The sequence below is a fragment of the Desmodus rotundus genome, chromosome 8, assembly GCF_022682495.2.
Source record: "Desmodus rotundus isolate HL8 chromosome 8, HLdesRot8A.1, whole genome shotgun sequence".
Classification (NCBI taxonomy): Eukaryota; Metazoa; Chordata; class Mammalia; order Chiroptera; family Phyllostomidae; genus Desmodus; species Desmodus rotundus.
The window spans coordinates 586927-606400 of record NC_071394.1 but is presented as its reverse complement, the minus strand read 5'-3'; the positions used below and the strand labels follow the sequence as shown (position 1 = coordinate 606400).

At 56.2% G+C, this 19474-nt stretch overlaps 1 protein-coding gene and 1 long non-coding RNA gene across 2 annotated transcripts; one reads left to right on the top strand and one right to left on the bottom strand.

Annotated features, from left to right (window-relative positions):
* Window positions 1-1820: 1820 nt before the first annotated feature.
* LOC123477861 (uncharacterized) lies at window positions 1821-8554 on the bottom strand. Its single transcript, XR_006652882.2, has 4 exons — window positions 8492-8554; window positions 3960-4165; window positions 2922-3089; window positions 1821-2319 (listed from the first exon to the last, which is right to left on the bottom strand). It is a non-coding gene; the product is annotated as an uncharacterized lncRNA (long non-coding RNA).
* SPATC1 (spermatogenesis and centriole associated 1) lies at window positions 3946-18587 on the top strand. Its single transcript, XM_053930121.2, has 6 exons — window positions 3946-4150; window positions 11208-11550; window positions 11665-11918; window positions 12017-12511; window positions 12638-12777; window positions 18160-18587. The coding sequence occupies exons 1-6, from the start codon at window positions 3946-3948 to the stop codon at window positions 18487-18489; spliced, it is 1767 nt and encodes a 588-aa protein (XP_053786096.1). The 3' UTR covers window positions 18490-18587.
* Window positions 18588-19474: the final 887 nt, after the last annotated feature.

The window sequence follows — 19474 nt, the reverse complement described above, 5'->3', positions numbered from 1 at the left end:
TGAGGACTGCCTGGATCCAATGGGGGCGTCAGAAAGACCCCCGGCCTTGGCGGGTGTGCAGAGAAAGGCTGCAGCTGAAGGGGTGAGGCTGGAGGCTAGAAGAGCAGGCTGGAGACCAGGCTGCCCGCAGCCCCAACCCGGACGGCTGGGAAAGTACTGGAAGAGTGCACTGGTTGTGGGGACCTGGGGGAGAGCCCAGGCACTTGACAGGACAGTGTGGTCACCTGTAGGACCAGGTATTTATACCGTCTGCTTGGACAGGAAGTAGAAGAGGGTGTGGACAGAGGGCTCCAGGTTAAAGGTTCCTGTTCAGCAACTTTATGCCTTGAGAAGAAGGCTTTACAACGAAGCTTATTAAACAAAGAATCCCAAGCCAAGATGGGAGCAAAGATTCCTGAAGGCCTTGCCAAGCCCACACGCTGAGCTGAATCTAATGAGGCAAATGTAAATGGGAACAAACTGTGCAAAAGCCAGTGACCCACGACCAAGGGGGGATCTGACTCAGCGTTAGCAAGTGGGAAAACACTGAAGGTTTGCAGCAAATTCTAACAAGCCCATGGGGAATGCAAACCCTGAGTGGACACCAGAAGGCTCCTGTCGCTCCTGCAGGTGTGACCTGGCAGTCAGGAACTGAGGGCCAGTCCAGAGTGACACTGTCCCAGTGGTAAGAGAGAAGACCTGGACAGAGGAGGGCGAAGCACAAAACAGTAGCTCTCACTCCCCAGACTCTTTCCTGGGGAGTGAGCAAAAACATGATCCAAACTAATGTGAATAAATTTTTGGATGAATCCCTTGCTTTCCAAACTTCTGCTACCCTAACCTGAAACCTGATAGGTTTGGATACAAGACACACTTGTATACATGATATAACAACACGGACAACAAAAAAGGCAAGAAAATTACAATGGAGAGGAAAGAAGAGCAGCGAGAGCAGATGAGCCTGGAGAAGGTGAATACAAAGAAAGGGTCAGGGGCTGCAACTCAGCATGCAGGGGGAGCCCGGGGCAGGGGCCTACTGCGCGCTGCGGCTCTGTGGCAAAGCTGGAGGCAGAGGCATTCACACCAGAAAATGCGAGGCCGTCCCTGCTCCCGACCATGCCCAGCCCCAGTCCAGGTGTAGCCACTAAACTTTCATCATCTCTGCCCACTCCTCTCCACCACCTGCATCGCCACCCTCGCAGCCTGCACGGGTGACTGCAATGGCTCTTTCCCCTTCGATCCAGTCCCACGTCCCCTCCCTTAAGCCTTTCAAGGGCTTCCCAAGACCCTTAGGATGAAGATCAACATCACCCCCTTGGCCACAAGACTTCGTCACAGCCTGGGCCCTGTATCCTTCCCTAAGACATACATCCTGTCCCCTCCTCTGCCCCATCTCAGGCCAGCACCTTTCATTTCCTTCCATCAGGCCCCTACCCCACGGCCTCTGCACAGGCTGTGCCCTCTGTTGGGAAGCTGTTCCTACACCAGAGAGCCATAGCATCTCCGTCATCAGCTTCCTCACGGAAGGAAGGCTGCCTTGAGCTGACCACATCTGATCCACCCACAACCCCTCTCCCACCATGACGTGGCCATTCGACATTCCCATGTGATTACGCAATTCCCACTGCTCCCCGTGATGCTGCACAGTCAGTAAGGCAGGGACCGTGCCAGACGGTAACGAGCACTGAGCCCTCACCCCTAACAAAACGCCTGACACCCAGTCGGTGCTCGATATGTATTTTTGGGAGGAAAGAAGCACTTTAAAGAAGTGCTTTAAGGGAAATAGAGATGATGCATCAGTCAGAGTTCTTATCAAAGATTTGTTTTAAAGAATTGGCTCATACAGTTGTGGGGGCTGGTAAGTCCGAAATCTGCAGAGCAGGCCAGCAGGCTGGAAGCACAGATGGGATTTCTAGGACTGTTGAGAAAAGGATTTCTTCTTCCATAGAAAATCTCAGTGTTGTGCATTTAAGGCCTTCAGATGATTGGATCAAGCCCCCACCTATGTGATTGAGAGTTATCTCTTTTAAAGTTAATCACATCTACAAAATTCCTCACACAAACACCTGGGCACCACGGCCTAGCCAAACTGACATGTAAAATCAAACCATCACAGATGGTAAAGGTGGCATCGACACATGGAGAGGAAGAGGACTGAGAAGGCTAGATGGGAAGCCTGTTTTCACCTGCTGGAGGAAAGCCAAGCAGAGATGTTCTACAACGAGCAGAGGGTGTACCCTGGCCGGGTGCTTCCACTGGTTGGAGCGTTGTCTGTGCAGCAAACGGTTGCAGGTTTCCCCTGGCTGGTGTGACTTGGTGGACTGAGTGCCAGCCTGAGAACTGTAAGGTTGCCGGTTCGATTCCCAGGCAGGGCACTTGCCTGGGTGGTGGGCCGGGTCCCCAGTTGGGAGCATGTGAGAGACAACTATCGATGTATCTCTTGCATATTGATGTTTCTCTTCCACTCTTGCTCTTTCCCTCCCCCTCTCTTAAAAAATGAATAAATAAAATATTTTTAAAAATAACATTGCGGGTTTGATTCCTGGTCAGGGCACATACCAGGGTTTCAGGTTCAATGCCTGGTTGGGGAGCGTACGGGAGGCAACTGATCTATGTTTCTCCCTCACATTGATGTCTCTCTCTCTCCCCCCTCCTCCCCTCTCTAAAATCAATAAACATATCCTCAGATAAGGGTTTTTTAAAAAACAGCACAGAGTGTGGAGCACAGACCTGCTCCACTGAGGACATCTAGGTACTGGTTCCCAGGGCCCGAGTGACTCAGCCAGGATTCCAGTCTAGGGCCTCAGAGGAGGGTGGGGGCAAGTCCCCCCATTGTGAGGTCCAAGTAGAATGCTCAACTCAGGCTGACCCCAGCCCTGGCTGATCTTCAACCCTGTCCTCGCCCCCACCCTCCTGCCAGGAGTGTGCCCTCTGGCGTATACCTGGATTTCACCATGCTCTTCTTTTTGAGAGCAGATGCCCGCAGACCCGGCGGAGGTCACGAAGACACGACCTCACTTGACTCCCAAGGTCCGGCCCACAAAGTTCTCTGTGTAGGTAGCTCTTTTAAAAGGGGTCACAATCAGGACTCAGATTTGAGTTCTTGGAACCTGACAAGAAATGTGGTTGGATTCTTGAAGGTCTAGTCAGGAAAAATCAAGGAGTCAGGGAATGACAGAGCTATGGGTGCGAAGGGGGTATTGCCAGGGGATTTGGAAGAGGGGAACTCGAGTCACCAGAAAAGGAAACTCCAGGTTATAGGGAGCCAGGTGTGTGGACAAGGGAGCTCCTGGGCTGGCAGTCAGAGAGAGACTCTGAGCACCCTGGGGTCAGAAGAAAGCATGGCCCAGTGTCCAGGTGTCCAGAATAGAATGTCCCCAGGAGAAGGATGACAGGCTACACCTGGGTGAGCCCAAGATCAGAAGGAAAGGCACCCTGGCCAGAAAGGAGGGGATGAGTTTTCGTTCACCAGATATTCACTGATTACCTACCCACCTACAGTGCACCAGGCCCTCTGCTGAGCTCTGGGGAGTCCCACAACCCTGCCGTCAATGTGGGGAGTAAAACAGCCTTAAAGAGCTAACGAGACAGAGCCAGGTAAGTGCCACGATAGAAAACACATCTGTGGGGGAAGCCGAGAGCATAGTGATTAGCTTGCCATGGGCGAGAGGAAGCTTCACAGAGGGGGCACCTTAAGAGTGAAGCTGTCTGGACAGAGATGGGGACTGTACATTCCAAGCCGAGGCAGAGCCTGGGCACAGGCCTGGAGGCACAGAGAGCAGAGCCTATTAGAGCAGAGAGGGCAAGGAGGAGGGCATGGCCTCTGACCTCACAATACCCCCTGGGCCAGCCTTGCCACTTGCAAACTGTGGCGCCCTCCTCCAGCCCGGGCAAGGCCCGGGGCCTTGGGCAGCCTCCAGGTGCAGTGCCCTCCAGTGGGCGGCACCCTTCCTGCTGCCCTGGGGCATGTCTCTACTCACCAGTTATGAGGGGCTTCGGCATCAGATCGAGAGGCTGGTGAGGGAAAATGAGGAACTGAAGAAGCTGGTGCGGCTCATTCGGGAGAATCACGAGCTCAAGTCAGCAATCAAGACGCAGGCGGGTGCCCTGGGCATCAGCGGGTTCACCAGCGGGCATAGTGAGACGGCAAGTGGCCCTTCTCAACGCCAGGGTAACTATAAGAGGCCTGAATTCAAGGAGAGTGGGAGGGGAAGTGTGAGGCTGCACCAAAGGGGACGGACCATGTGCTGGGGTCTCGGGAGTCATGGGGAGAAGGGCACAGATAGTAACAAACTTGTAGGGCAGTGGCCCCACCAGGTAAGGGGAGGATGAGGACACAGGACCATTGGAATGAAAGGGCAAAACAAGGCACCAGTCCCACTTACCTGGTGGTAGGAGCCCCAGCCCACACCCTTCTCCTCCGCTGAACTTCCCAGCAGCTCCATAGACTGGGAACTTCCCAGCTCTGGAATCCAAATGTGCTGGCCTACTGGGTCTGACATGTTACTGACCCTCAGCCTCCCGCGCTTCTCCCCCACCCCTCACCCTTAGCACCCGTGTCCCTCTCCCCATCGCTGTCCACTCAGAGATGGCCAGTGGGCAATTGACAACCCAAATCTAGAAGCCAAGGGCAGAAACTGGGACTGAAGCTGGAGGTTTGGGAATTAGTGTGTGGCAGAGCCCTGGGGCTGGAGATTCAAGAACAGTGAGACGAGAACGGGCAAAGAAGTTGCAGGCGTTTGAAGAGAAGCAGTTGAAGTGACGCTCTGTGGAGCTAGGCCTGGAGCGGAGGGCCCGAGTCAGGCAGGCACTCAGAGGCCTGGGGCCAAAGGGGCTGCACAGCTGAGTGTGAGGACAGGACCAAGGCAGGCACCTGAGGAAGGGAAAGCTGGGGACGGAGAGTGGTTGGCATTGAAGAGGTCAGAGGGAGAGTTTTGGGGGTGGCAAGACCCCAGAGTGTGACAACAGGAGTCATTGGCTATCACAGAGTGCTGGTAACAATTCTATACGGCTAGGAGGTGACAAAATGCAGTGGTTGTTACATCCATACCCCTCCTCCTCCTTACAAAGTCCTTCCTCCCTGTCCCCCTGCCTGCTGGGACCCCACTCTCTTCACTCATGTGTAAAACTATCTCCTTTCCGGAGAGGACTCTGTTCTTTCCGTCTCTGTCTCATAAGCCTCTTCTACAGCTTGGCAGTGGCCCCTGACATTGCTGTTCTAGAAAGGTCCTAAGTGGCTTCCTAGGTGCCGTACCCTTCTGAACCTCTGTATGGCATTTGGGACTAAAAACCTCTCTCTTTCTGAGCTCCAAGAGCACCTTCGGCACCCCTGGCTCAACGTAATCACCGCTGCTTCCAGGCTGCTCAGGCGCTGTCCTCCACCCCCGACAAGCCTGACCACTGTGGGTTTCAACCCTCCGCTAGAAGGGGAGATCCCTTTAGAGGCTCTTGCAGGCCCAGTGAGAACCTGTAACTTAGGTCTCCCCGAACTGGACACACTTCTGATTAAGAGCTTGTCCTTTCCACTAGGACACTAAAGCCCTGAAGTCTGTGCTCCGTCCCCACCACCCCACTTTCAGCTCAAAGTCTTTACTGTGGAAAGCCGCCCCCCTTGCTCCCTACCCACTGTGTTCCCTGCCATCCAACCTGGCTGTGTCATGGGACCAGTCTAACGGTCCCCCCTTACTGATGACAAGCACACCAGCCCCTCTTGTGTGAAAGATTCTACTGACTCTGAAATAATAGGGTGACAAAACTAATGCACACAGGGACAGATGACATTTAAGAAATCTCACAGTTTAAGAAAATAGACTCTGGTTTCCTAACCCAGGCTAACCAAGCAAGCCTCCTCCTCTTAGGTTTGATTCACAGAAAATCCTTGGACCACTTCTGGCTTTCCAGCTCCTGAAGGGCTAAGCTTAGGGGTTAGGAAAGGCTTTCTGGAGGAGGTGAGCCCAGACAGCTGGTGGCAAAGGGGGCGAGGGAATTCCAGGAGGAGGAACAACTTGTGAAGGGCCTGGACCTGGGGAGCAGGAATGGGCTATAGGTCGATGTGGTTAAAGCCCGGGCTGCGCATGTGTGTGCACCGAGTGTGCAGTCCGTGTGTGACAGTGAGGGTGCAGGCATGGAGTGGGGGGTGTGAGTATGTACAACTCGAATCACCTGTTGTTTCAGTCATTAGCAGGGGTGTGTAAGCATGTGAATGTGTGTGCAAGTATGTATGGTCCAGGAGTGTGTAGTGTGACATGTGTGTGTTGTGTGGTATGTGTGGTGTAGGCGTGTGACTGGGATGTGTTGTGTGAGTGGGAAAATGTGAGAGTGCGTTATGTATGGTCTATGGCTGTTGGCTGATGCTGTGTGATAGCGTGTGGATGTGTGTGATGTGTATGGGTGCATGTGTTTATTCTGTGTGCACAAGTGTGTGCTGTGTCTGTGGCAGGGAGTGTTTGTTTGGGTTGGGCCAGTGAGAGGTGACCAATGTAGCTAGAGGGTCAGAGGCCCCGACTGCCGAGGGCTGCACATGATGTGCTGAGTTTGGACTTGTCCCTAAAGGCAATAGCAGACACTGGTGGCTTCTGACAGGCAGTAATCGTGTCTGTGCCTCGGGAAGGTCATCCCAAAGACACGGACGGCAGAGCGGTGGTTGCAGAGGGAAGCGGAAAGGCAGGGTCGGGGTGGAGGCCTGACACATGGCAGCAGATGGTTGGACTTGGGTTGGTGGGCCCACCGTGCAGTACGCGGACGTTGTATCACAGAAATGCACACTTGAAACCTGTACGATCCTGTTAACCCCTGTCACTGCCATAATTTCATAGAAAGTTAGGAGATCACTCCAGATGCTGTGGGGAAAATGGGCTGGACTGAGGCAGGAGGATGGGTTGGCCTGAGGGCTGCAGGCATCCAGGTGGAGGAGGATGCCCTGAACTAACAGTGAGAAAAACTGATTCATGTTATTTAACGAGAAAAGTAGCTGCGTGGATGTGAGGGACAAAACAAAACAAAACAAAGACCAGTGCGGGATGCGTCTGCGGCTGCGCTGGGGAGGCTGCTGGCGCCACCCCGAGACTGCAGCGCTCTCCGTCCGCGCGCACGGCCCCTGTAGTTGCCTCCGAGGACCTCTCTCAGCCACCGCGTCACCCTGCAGCCCCGCCTGCTCTTTTCTCCGCGACTGGCCTTCCTCGTGGGCTCAGGCTCTTACTCCCGCTTTACTCTGGTGAACGCGACCTCCGACTCCTGTTTCTGGGCCAGCCCAGCTGTGCCCTCGCTCCCCTGCGCACGACCCCACCTGCACCCCCGCAGCCCCAGCTCGGCCGGTCCCCACTCAGGACGGCACGGAGGAAGTGCAGCCCGGGCTCGCTTGTGCTCACGGCAGGAGTGCCAGGCCCCTCACAGCCCCGCTGGGAGGAGAAGGGTAGGGGACGGCGGGGCAGCTGTCCCCAAGCCACCCACTGTGGTGCAGAACTGCGGGGCGGCCAGGAGCCCTGGACTGCAGCCGGACCTTTCAGGCGGTTGCAAGGGTGTGGCTGTCGGGGAGGACGACAGGAGTGGACACCGTGTTAGCTTAACTGACGACTTCGGGCCCCTCGACAGGTGGACCCAGGCTGTGTGTGCTCCCGCCCGGGGCGCGCCTGAGACTGGGACGTCCAGTCGGGGGCGGGGCGCGGCGCAAGCTCAGAGCGCAGGCGGGGCGGGAGAGAGGCGCGGGCGTGGGGGGTGCGCGGGGCGAAGGGCGGCAGGGACAGCAGCCCCGGGTCCGGGCAGGCAGGGAGGCTGGCAAAGCAACCTCGGGACAGGCGAGCGTTCCCCGAGGGGAGGTCGGCCGAAAAAAGGGCTCGGCGAGCCGGCGTTGGGACCGTGTGCGAGCGCTATGGCCCCGCGCCCCCAGGCGGCGAGGCCCGGCAGTGGGGCGGGGCCCGCGGACCCCAGGCCGGCGGCGCAGACGCGGCCGGGAGGCACGGCTTTCGGGGCGCGGAGCTGCCGCAGCGGGCGGCCTCCCTCTCGGTGCGCGTCTTTCTCTGCGGGCGAGGCAGGCACGGGACGACGGGGACGGTCCGAGCGCAGTGGGGACGGCAGAAGGGTGACAGGGGAGCCGGGGCGGTCCGTCTGCCCGTCCGCGCCGGCCGCTGCGGGGCGCAAAGCGGCGGCCGGCCTTCTGGCGCAGCGCGTGGCGGGGGGCGCGCTGACCTGGGAGGGCACGGCTGCCGGCTGCGAGGGAGACAGAGGCCGGGGCGACGGGCGGCGGGGACGCCGGGGGTCGCGGCGGGCTGGCTCACGGTGGAGACCCGCGGGGGGCGGGCCGGGTTGAGTGACTGACTCACAGAAACGCCCGCCCCACTCCCTCCCCTCAGCAGCGCCCTCCCCAGTCCCCAGGACGGCCTCTGTCTTCTCTCACGACCTGTCCCCACCCCTCCGGACCCCGTCCTCCCTCAAGGCCCCGTTTCCCCTCAGGACCCGCCCCGATTTCCTTTCTCTCCCTCCCCCACTCTTTTGCCGTCTTTGCCCACTCGACTACCTAGGTAAGTCTAGCCTCCGCTCTCGGTCCTCTAGCGTCAGAAGCGGGCGTCTTCCCGCCTCACCAAGGCCCCGCCCCGTTGGGCCCTGCGCAGCACTCCAGCCCCGCCTCCATACGGAGTCTCCCGGGTCACCACCCACTCTAATACGATAAGCCCGCCTCTCACTTCAGCTCCGCCTCCATTCGGGGCTGTGCATCGTCAGGGCTCCGCCCCGTCGGGCCCAGCTCTCTAGCTCCGCCCCCAAGCGGAGTCCCTGCCTGGAACTCGGCGGGAGCCCTAGGCTTGCTGTGTTGCCAGGTCAGGGCCCGCCCCGACTCCACGCCCCCGTTCCCTCAACCCAGCCTCTGGCCACCTGGGTAGAACCCAAGTCTCCACTACTACCCTCGGTACCGACGTACGCGCGGCGGACGGAGGGATCCGAGACCGGAGAGGCCGCGGGAGGTGGGCAGACCTGGGCCCCGGCCTGGGCCTGTAGAGAAGGACGAGCTGCCCCAGCTAGGAGCACGTGGGGGCGTGAATCAGTTCAGTGAAACAGTTGAAAACACCCTAAACTACATTTGCAAATCTTAAAGCTTTTGCTTTTCTTTTTCACTTCGGCTGTCGGAGGTAACAAACAAACCTTGGACCCTAAATAATTCATACATATAAAATAAACACATAAATGCAGTGACTCTACAGTTATCTTTAAGTTTCTGATACTGTACTAAAACCCAAGAAGATTTCAACTCACAAATCTAAATCAATTAAATGTAGATTACAAAAAGGTTAAAACGGTCACTGATACATTAAGCACCGGAGTACAACGCTGTGGGACTGGAATCTCCTAAACAGAGGTTCAGCCCCTGGCCCCTGTTGGGTCAGAACACTCCTGCTCACACCTGGGGTCCGGTGCTCCCCAAACTCGTGTCCCTGTCTCCCAGCCAGAGACAGCAGCGCGGCTGCTCCTGAGATTCTCATCAGTGACTCAGACGGGTCGCAGCCCCTACGGACTCCGTGTCTGTGACTGAGGCCCATGCAGTCTTGGCCCTGAGCATCGGACACAGCCTGCAGTGCCACCCAGGCATGCACTTAACTGGCCTCTGAACCATGAATATGTCCTTCCTCTGACCCCAATGAATCCTTTTTTATGTAACAACTTTATTGATATAATTCAATACCCTACAATTGATACTACACAATTCACCCATTTAAAGTGTACAACTTCATGGTTTTTCATACATTCACAGATATGTACAAACCTTACAATGATTTTAGAACACTTTCATCAACCCCGAAAAGAAACCCAAGCAACCACTAATTTACTTTGTTTTTGTGAATTTGCCTATCCTGGACATTCTATGTACATGGAATAATATGTATGTGGTTTTGTGCCTGGCTTCTCTCATTTAGCACTATGTTTTCAAGGTTTATCTGTGTTGTAGCATGAATCAGTGCTTCTTGGTGGCATTAGGGTTTTTTATGGATGAAGATTATGCTGCTAATGGACACAACACATTTTGTTTGTCCATTCTTCTTTTGTTTCCTCCTTCTGGCTATTATGAATAACACTGCCATAAATATTCATGTGCAATTTTTGTGTGTAAATTGTTTTCATTTCTCTTGCATTGATATCGAGGAGTCGAATTGCTGGGTCACACAGTAACTATGTTTAACTGTTTGGGAAACTGCCAGATTGTATTTTCAAAGTGGCTGCCCTCGTTTACCTTCCCACCAGCAATGTATGAGCGTTCCAATTTCTCTGCATTCTGGCCAACACTTATCACCTGACTTTTTGATTATAAACATTCTAGGGGGTGTGAACTAGTCTCTCGTTTTAATTTGCAATTCTCTGATGACTAATGACGCTGAGCATCTTTTCATGTGTTCTTTGGCCATTTGTATATCGTCTTTGAGAAATATCTGTTCAGATCCTTTGCTGATTTTTAAATTGGTCTATTTGTCTTTTTATTATTGAGCTGTAAGAGTTCTTCATATTTTCTGGATACAAGCCCTTTATCAAATGTATGGCTTGCAAATATTTTCTCCCATTCTGTGGGTTATCTCCTCATTTTCTTGACAATGTCCTTTGGGAGAGAGGAGCCTTTAATTTTGATTACACACAATTTACCTGTTGTTGCTCCTGCTTTTGGTGTCATGTCTAAGAATCCATTGCCTAATCCAAAGTCGTGGGGATTGACTGCTATGTCATCCTCAATATCTTCCTATAATTGTATAGTTTTAGCTCCTGTTCCTGCCTGCACTGTTCATGGGTAGGCAGGGGCCTCACGCAGGGGCCAGTCACACCTTTGGCACCATGTGAAGCTTCCCACCTGTTCTAGCTCTGGCTTCCCTGAGGGTCCCCCACCTGCAAGGACAGATGTCAGGGGCCCACTACCCCCCAGCAGACCACCTGGGAGTCCAGCCGCCAGGAGACTCTCCTCTCCTCAACAAGGGGTCAGCAGCTCCTACAGTGAGCTGAGTTTAGGGGTAGGCAGCTATGGAAGGTCCCCGTGGCTGGGGAGCAGGTGTTTAGAGAAGTGAGCCTGGGAGGAGCAAGGCTCCCCCAGAGGGGCCAGGCCCCTGGTCTGGGATCTCACCTGAGAAGTGAGGCTTGGAGAGGTTGGTCAGCTCCTCAGATGCAGATGGGCACCTTGGTCCAGGCCCTGCCACAGTGGGAACAGAGCCCTCTTCCCCCGGGGCCCTTTGGGGTCTCAGTGCTTTCTCTGTGTCCCCCAGGTGTCTTCCTGCCCCCGCATCCGGCTGCAGCAAATGAACCTGTCCTGGAAGAAGTGGGGGTTATGGCTCTGGCACCCCTGGCGGACATGCTAAACGGCCCACAGCCCAGCCCCTCGACAGGCCCCATCGTGAGCCCCATGATGGGAACTTTCAACACGCTGCTGCCCTCCCCAGGGCCCATAACACAGAACAGCACACTTGCCAGCCTCCTGACTGGCCCTGTGAACAGCCACCTAGCCAGCCCCATGGCAATGCCCACGGTGGGCACACTAGTCAGCTCTCTGGGCCTGCCCTCCACTGGACCCCTGACTCCAAGCAGCCAGCTGACTGGCTCCATGCCCATGTCCCCAGTGGGCACATTGGCCAGCTCCATGGGCCTTCCTTCTACCGGCCCCCTGACTCCAAGCAGCCAGCTGACTGGCTCCATGCCCATGTCCCCAGTGGGCACGTTGGCCAGCTCCATGGGCTTTCCTTCTACCGGCCCCCTGACTCCAAGCAGCCCCTTGGTGGGCCCCCCGGCCCTGTCTCTGAGCAGCCCCCTGCTCGCCTCCACGGCTGCCCCTCCAGGTGTTTCTCAGAACCTTCTGGCAAACCCCATGGGTAACACGGTGCTGTCGGAGGCCCCAAGGGTGCGGCTGCCAGAGCCACTCCGTGGATACCCCTCCGGACCCCATCCCTCCTCTGGTGCGGGGCCTGCTGCCACCTCCAAAGGTAACTGGTGCAGAGGGAGGGGCCCCCTGCCAGGCCAGCCCCTGGTCCTGCCTTGCCCTTATCTTCCTCCCTTCCTCTCTGCCTCATCTTGTCATCAGTCCCACTCTCCACCGAGCATCCCCTGCTGACCCAGGACCCCGAGCCCATCAGTGTTACGTTCGTGGGTGAGCCCGTCCAGACCTCCACCCCTGTCAGCACCGTGGGCAAGCCCGGCTCCATGACAGCCTTCTCCTACGGCACCTCAGGTGCCCAAACCCAGCCGGGCGCTTCCCAGGGACAAGCGGCTCCTGTTTCTGTCCCCACTGCCCCAGCTGCTTCCCCGGCCATCTCAGTCCTCCCTTCTGCCCCTGCTCCTGTCCCCCAAGCTGCCACCAACTACAGTCCCCAAAGGACCACCCACTCCGTGACCCGGCCCTCCCCCACCCCCCACTCCCCTCCACGAAACCCCCACTCCCCACCCCGAACCTCATCCTCCCCGGCTTCTGTCAACACCCGGGGCCCATGTGTCCCCGAAACATCTCGGAAAAGTGTCCTGGACTTGGATCGAAAGCTGGCCCACCGCAAGACCAGCAAGTTCCCTGACAGCCCCCGAGGTCAGTGCTATAATGGGGTTCACTGTGGTTGGGGGCCACCCTGCTGCCCTCAGAGACCCCCAGGGCACCTGCCTGGGCTGCTGACCACAGCTTCTGCCTACTCCCTCCACCTCTTGCTGTCCCCAGAGCCAAAGCAGCTGGCCTGGGAGAGGTTGGTAGGGGAGATCGCCTTCCAGCTGGACCGTAGGATCCTCTCCAGCATCTTCCCTGAGCGGGTGCGCCTCTACGGCTTCACTGTCTCAAACATTCCTGAGAAGATCATCCAGGTATGTGGTGCCTGCCTCCCACTCACAACCAGAGGGCCTGCCGGGGCACCTGGCAGGAATGTGAGGCATGCTGGCCCTTGGGGGACTGCTGGGGGGTCCCTGCGATCCAGCCAGATGAGCAAAGTGGAATCCAAGTGCACTCGGGGATGGAGGAAGCACTGTGCTCAGTCCAAGTGGCCAGCAGTGTCCAGGGCATCTAACCGCAGGAGCCTGTGGTCCCAGCCAGGGCAGGGGAGGGTCTGGGCCTGGTCAGGTGTGTACTCTCCCCCTCTGCCACTGCAGCGGCCTCCAGGGTCCCTCCCCAGACTGGTGGGGGTCTTTCCCTTGGGAAAGAGCCCTCTGTGCTCCTGGCCACCTCCTCTGGGCTGTCTGTGCACAGTTGACCTGGGTGTGTGATTGGGCAGGAATGATGTTGGTTATGGCGGGTTCATCCATGCCCAGGCTTGAGCTGGTCTTTCCGTTTGGTGAAGGTGCCTTTGGTCTTGAATTGTAATGTGGTCAGGGTTACCCGCCTCTTCCTTTATTTCTTGTACTTTCCATGTCTTGCTTAAGCCTGGAGGATGGGGGCCAAGGTGGGCTGCCAGTCCCTTCTCCCAGGCCCCGGCATGATCTGGGGGCATCTCTGGCCCCCTACTGTCCCCCTCCCAGAAGGGTGACAGAACTTACACATCTCTCTTCTTCCACATCGTCTCGGCTCCTCTTGGCCCTCATTTATTCCATATGAAATTTAGGGTTAGTCCTTCAAGTTCCAGAAACTAATTTTGCATAGGTTTATGGGTGAAAAGGGGGAAGTTGCACATCTTTACCATGAAGGTTATTTCTACACACCCGTCGTTTCTGCTGCTCGTGTCACGGGGCCACCTTGGTCATGTTTGGTGTGACCACATTTGACTCTTGTCCGGGACCCCTGAAGCCACTGCTGGGTCACGAGAGCCATGGCTGTTTACAAATCGGTAAACAATGTGGTAGAAGCACAATATTTATGTCTCTTAAATGCTGCATGTGATGTCTAGTTGCAAAGACACATTTATTTATGAGCACAGTCTAGTTGTCCACGTAGTAGGTACTAGCATCTCTGTGTAAAGAGAGTTCCTGTTGTTTGAAAACACCCGATCAAATGGAAGAAGGTGAAAGCGCATCGCCCTTCAGTGGGGGACGTAGCTGTGCAGACTCTGCATTCCTGGGCCCCTCTGTGAGCTACTGCCTATGCTGCAGATTTTAAGGCACAGCACTAAGCCGAGACTCTTTAGACAAGAGCAGGAAGAGGAGAGTGGAATGTGTGTAAGGCAGTGTTTTCTCTTTTGGAGTTTGAGGATGTCAAGGAGCTCAGCGCCCCCGAGCCAGCGCCTCCGCCACCGTGTTGGCAACGCCTGGGGAGCCTGTGTCATTTGCCACCACTCTCATCTGGTCATCCACTCAGCGACTATGTCACCAGTCCCAGAGCCACTGGCCTCACTCACCTTCCATCAGCAATGACAGGCGCGGCCAGGGTCCGGTGCTTGTGCCCGAGCTCCTCAGAGGTGGCTCCACTGGAGCCCATGTGCACAGAAGCTGCCTTGGGGACCTGTGTGGACACTCCCCCGGCTGGTCACCCCTGCAGTGGGCTGACATCAGAGGACCAAAAACACGCATCCTGGTCCCAAGGTCTCCCTGCGTGCTTGGCTGCCTGCTTTGTTGGTTCCTATCTGCCCCCGATTCCAGCCTCATGCTTCCCTTCAGCAGAGAATCTTGTTTGCTTCGCCGCACGCCAACCTCCAGTGCTTGTAGTCGCTGGATTCTTGAATCGTACGCAGACACATTGACCCTGGCCAAGCCCGGCCCTGTCCAGGCCCCGGCTGCTGGCTCCATGAGCACCATAAGCTTTAGCAGAGTCCTATTTTCAATGAGGGTGCACTGACTTTTTTTTTAACTTTACCTGTTTTTCTTTTTTTATTGAGTTTCTTAGGGTGACATTGGTTAATAAAGTTACATAGGTTTCAGATGTACAATTCTATAATACATCCTCCATATATGAAATTGTGTGTTCACCACCCCAAGTCTCCTTCCATCATCACTACTTATCCCCCATACCCTCTTCTACCTCCCCCCACCCAGGACTCACTGACTTTGATCACTGAACCTAGCTATCATTTAGTGTAAGTTTGCGGGCAATTATGCCACCTTTTCAGCCCAACTAAGAGCACATGCCAGTCAGCTCTTCTACCCACTTGCAAAGATCTGCTCTATCGGGATGCTCTGACTCCTTCCTTTTGACACCCAGCCCCTCAGAGGCCCCGAGTCCAGCTGCACCAGTGAGGCTGACTGAAGGCTGTACCTTGTGTCTGTGTCCAGCGAGGTCCACGGTGTTCCCTGGAGCTCCCCCAGGTCCCACTCCCCGGCCTACTGAGAATGTTTTTGCTTTTTGTGTAATGATTTGTTTTCCAGCTACCTTGCCGACCCTCTTACTAGTCTCCGTAGCTCGCATACCATCATCTTGGCTTTTCTCTGCAGACAATCACTGTGGGCAGTGTTTGAGAGAGGCGCATAGCACGGCCACCGCGTTCTGTGTCTGCCTGGACTGGGGCACGCACTCCTAGCTTCCTGTTGAGAACGGTCTGTTCTGTTTGCTGGATTAGCCTGTTCTCAGCCGCAGAAAACAGAACCCACTTGAGCCGATGTAAGCAGAAAGGGGTTTATTGTAAGTGTTTGCGTGGTTCCGGAGGCTCCAGGAAGGATAGAAAATTGGGCTTTTTTGCTCTACAGCCAGTAAAAATGCCAGCACACCAGGGACTTTCCTAGTGGACACACCATGGCAGAAACCAGGTCACAGGAGAGTCTGAAAAAGGGGTTTTAGCCTCCAGCCTCTTAGAGTTCAGGAAGGCACTAGGCCAGGAGCCGGAGGAGCCAGGCCCAGGATCTGCAGCACCAGGTTAAGAGATTGTCTCTTCCTGATTTGTTGAGAATTTTTGGGTTTTTTCTTAACCATGAGCAACTGAATTTTTTAGAATGTTTTTCTGTCTCTGATGAGACAACCACATGACTTTTCCCCTCTCCTTTTTCTCATAATATATGGAGACGCTAGGGAAGATATTCTGATCACAAACCACATCCATCCCTGGTGGGTTTTATTGCGCTGGGACTCTGTTTGCTGTTATTGATGACTTCTAGCTTCGCTGCTTTTTTAGAGACCTCTGCCATGTTGCGGTCGTAAATGTAAGAGATTCAAAAGTCAGGTGTCCCTGGGCCCTGCTACCAACCCCTTGGCCCGTCAGGAATTGAGAGGTCCGGAAACTTGGCCCAGGGGGCGGAGCTGGACCGAGGGGGCGTAGCTCACAGCCCTAGTCTTATTCCATTGGCTCGGATTTAGTGACGTCAGAGCTTGCTGCGGCAACGTGGCCTTGCAGTCTCCGCGGGGAGTTTCTTTACCTAAGGGAAAGCAGGGATGCCTGTCCTCTTCCGCGGACTGTGCCCGCTTTGCCAGCGTTGTCTGGATGATCCTCTCTAGTGATCCTCTGGATTCTGTTTCCTCATTTCTGCTCTGTTACTTCCCCTTCTGCTGCCTTCGGATTTGCTTTTTCTTTCTGAAGTCGAGCACTTATATCCTTTTATTTTACGTCGCTTTTGTTTTTAAATAATGCATTTAGGGCAAGGAGATTATTCAAAATATTTAACAACTGGTACAACAGGAACACCAGCCAGAGTGGGTGGTGAGACAGGGTCTGGGGCAGAGGGAGAGCGTTCTGTTGTACCTCAGCTCGTAGGGAACCCAGGGCACAGCCCCACGTGTCTGCCGCGTCCTCTGCCTGCCGTGGAGACTATCTGCAGGAGCGATGAGCACAGCCCTGGCCCTCCATTGCCGGGTTCTGCCCACTCGCCTACAGTGGTCAGCTCGGTCGTTTAAAACCACAAAACCCGCCCCTGAGTTTCCGCCCCTTCAGAACAGGGCCTTTCACCTGCTCTCCTCTGCTCTGTTTCTCAGAGCTTGGGTGGCGGCCACGCCCATGCGCCCCACCCAGGGTGCTTGTCCTCCTCTTCCCCACCAGCTCCCCACTCCACTCTCAAGAGATCACTTCCTTGGGGCAGCCCTGGCCTTGTCTCTCAGCCCACACTACTCTCCTGGGGCCAGCACCCTGACAGGGTGGGCGGGCACAGTCTGCTCCCCGCTGAACTTCTGGTCACCTCTCAAGATCTGTGCACCGGGCTGAGCATGCCATGGGTCTTGTCCCTGCATGGGCCAGGGCTTAAAGCTGTCCACCCACAGTGCTCTGTACCATCCTGGCATAACATTCGCTCGCTTACCCTCCAGTGTTGGCTGAGCTTCTTAGTCCTTCCCCCTGAGGCTTGGGAACAGGCAAATGGGAGGAGAAGACCCAGGGGCCAAGAGAAGGCTAGAGTCAGGGAGACAGGCCTGTCCTGGTACCGACCTGGAAGTGAGAGGCTGCGCATAGAGCTCTGGATGCACCTGCCAGGGGTCAGGGTTCACTTCAGCTGCACCCAGCCATGAGCCCAGCACTCGGCTTACATGACCCTCTGGGGAGGGGAGGACAGGGTGGTCTTCCTGGAGGAGGTGATGCCTAAGCGACTTGTCTGGGCATTCACATTAGGTTAGCAACCAGCTTGGCAGGCATCTAGTGAATGGCTGGAAGGCAGCAAGCAGGACCAGAGCAGAACCTTGCAGGTCTGCCCTGGCCCCAAGAGCTGGAGCAGTGGGAACCACAGGAGAGCTCAGGCAGAGAGACACCCCAACAGACTAACACTTCAGACCCATAGTTCTGAATGCAGGGCCCTTCTGAGCCTGGTGCCCTGTGTGACCGCCCAGGTCACATGTCTAGGAGGCCACATCAGGAAGGGAGAGGAGGGACTGAATTCATGGTGAGAAACTGTGTCACTGCCCAGCTAGTGTGGCACAGATGATGAAGAACAGGTGGGGACAACCCAGCCACTGTCAGTGCCCAGGTCCAGGCACTGGGGGCAGACACCCAAGGAGTAGCATGACCCCCTGTGCTGAGAGACAGGGCTCAGATGGCTCTGGCCTGGGGCGGTCAAGTCAGCATGAGGGGTGGGAAGTGACTCCGGCAGGGTGTGTGCAGAGTGCCGAGGATGCAGCCTGAGGTACAGAGGAGGTGTCTAAGTGGGAGGCTGAGAGGAAGCCTAGGCAGGGAGCCAGGAGGAGGCCTGAGAAAGCCCCCAGGTGGTGTCTCCTGGGTCCCCACTCGGTAACCCTGGAGGCAGTAGGAGACCCTTCCTCATTATCCCTTCACCCTCAGGCTCCCAGCCATGCTCTCTATGTTCAGTTTCTTGTGGCCTCAGCTCAGTCCCTAATCCCTGGTGGTTGTGGAACAGGTGATGAGGCTCCTGGATCCTCTGCCTGCCACCTGCCCACATCCCCTCCCTCTTCCCCAGGCCTCTCTGAACCCTAGTAACCACAAGCTGGATGAGGAGCTGTGCCAGACGCTCACACAGCGCTACGTGAGCATCATGAACCGGCTGCAGAGCCTGGGCTACAACGGGCGGGTGCACCCGGCACTGACCGAGCAGCTGGTGAATGACTACGGCATCCTGCGAGAGCGGCCTGAGCTGGCTGTGTCTGAGGGCGGCTCCTTCACCGTCGACTTCCTGCAGCGCGTGCTTGTGGAGACTGTGCACCCCAGCACGCTCAGCGACGCGCTGCTGCTGCTCTCCTGCCTCAACCAGCTGGCGCACGACGATGGCAAGCCCATGTTCATCTGGTGACTGAGGCCTGCCCTGCCAGCCTCGCCCCGCTCTGCCCCACACCCCGGAGTACAGACATTAAAGCTTCCCACGTATGCTGGCCGCTGGGCACGCCTGCACTCCTGGCTGTGCTGCCTCCCTGAGTGGCTCCCAGTGCCCTCTCCCCTGTGCCCGTCAGTCCTGCCTGCCCTGGGGCAGCTGTCTGGCCAAGGGAGTGTTCCAAAGGCCCCAAGACTCCCTTTGCCTGGCAGCGGGAGAAGCGGGAGCCCTCCAGGCTTAAAGGGAAAGAGCAAGAAGCAGGAAGGAGCTGAACTTGCAGGGGAGGGCTGTCGACACTGGTGGCAGGCACAGAGCAAAGCGGAAGGTAGATTGGGTGCATGAGACAAGGATGTGGGTGTGAGAGTTTGTTTCTTTGGACTAGACACGGATGAAGGGGGATTCTGGACCCTCAGAGGGGGCAGGGGGACCAAGAGAAAGCCTCACTGAGACTTGGGCAAGGGGAGGCCCATGGGGATGGTGCCCCTTCCCAAGGCATCAGTGGCCCGGGAAGCAGAGGTGACTCCACAGGGTGCAAAGACCAGACCCCACTGGCTGCAGGGGTGGAGCCTAGGAGCACAGGCAGGATGGGAAAGCAGAACAAAGCTGGGAAGAAGTGGAGGGAGGAGGGTAGGAGGAGACACCAGGAGGTAACCTGTAGATTCTGAGGGGGAAGGGCTTGTGGATGGTGCAGGAGCTAAAGGGTGTAGGCCCCTTCAGGACAGGACCTCCCCTCTTTGTGAGGACATGCGTGAGGACAGGAGAACAGTGTAGGGAAGCCCGCGGGGGCCTGAGGACTAGCAGAAGGATGTAGCTGCGATGTGAGGGGGAAGACCCAGCATCTGGGTCTAAACAGGAATGTCTGTCACCAGGGAGGGGTACAGGAAAGAAGAGAATTTGGGGGGCGCGGGGCCTGCCACCCTGCCCTCCCCACTCCCAGGCCTGCTACTTCAGGGGACCCAGCCAGACC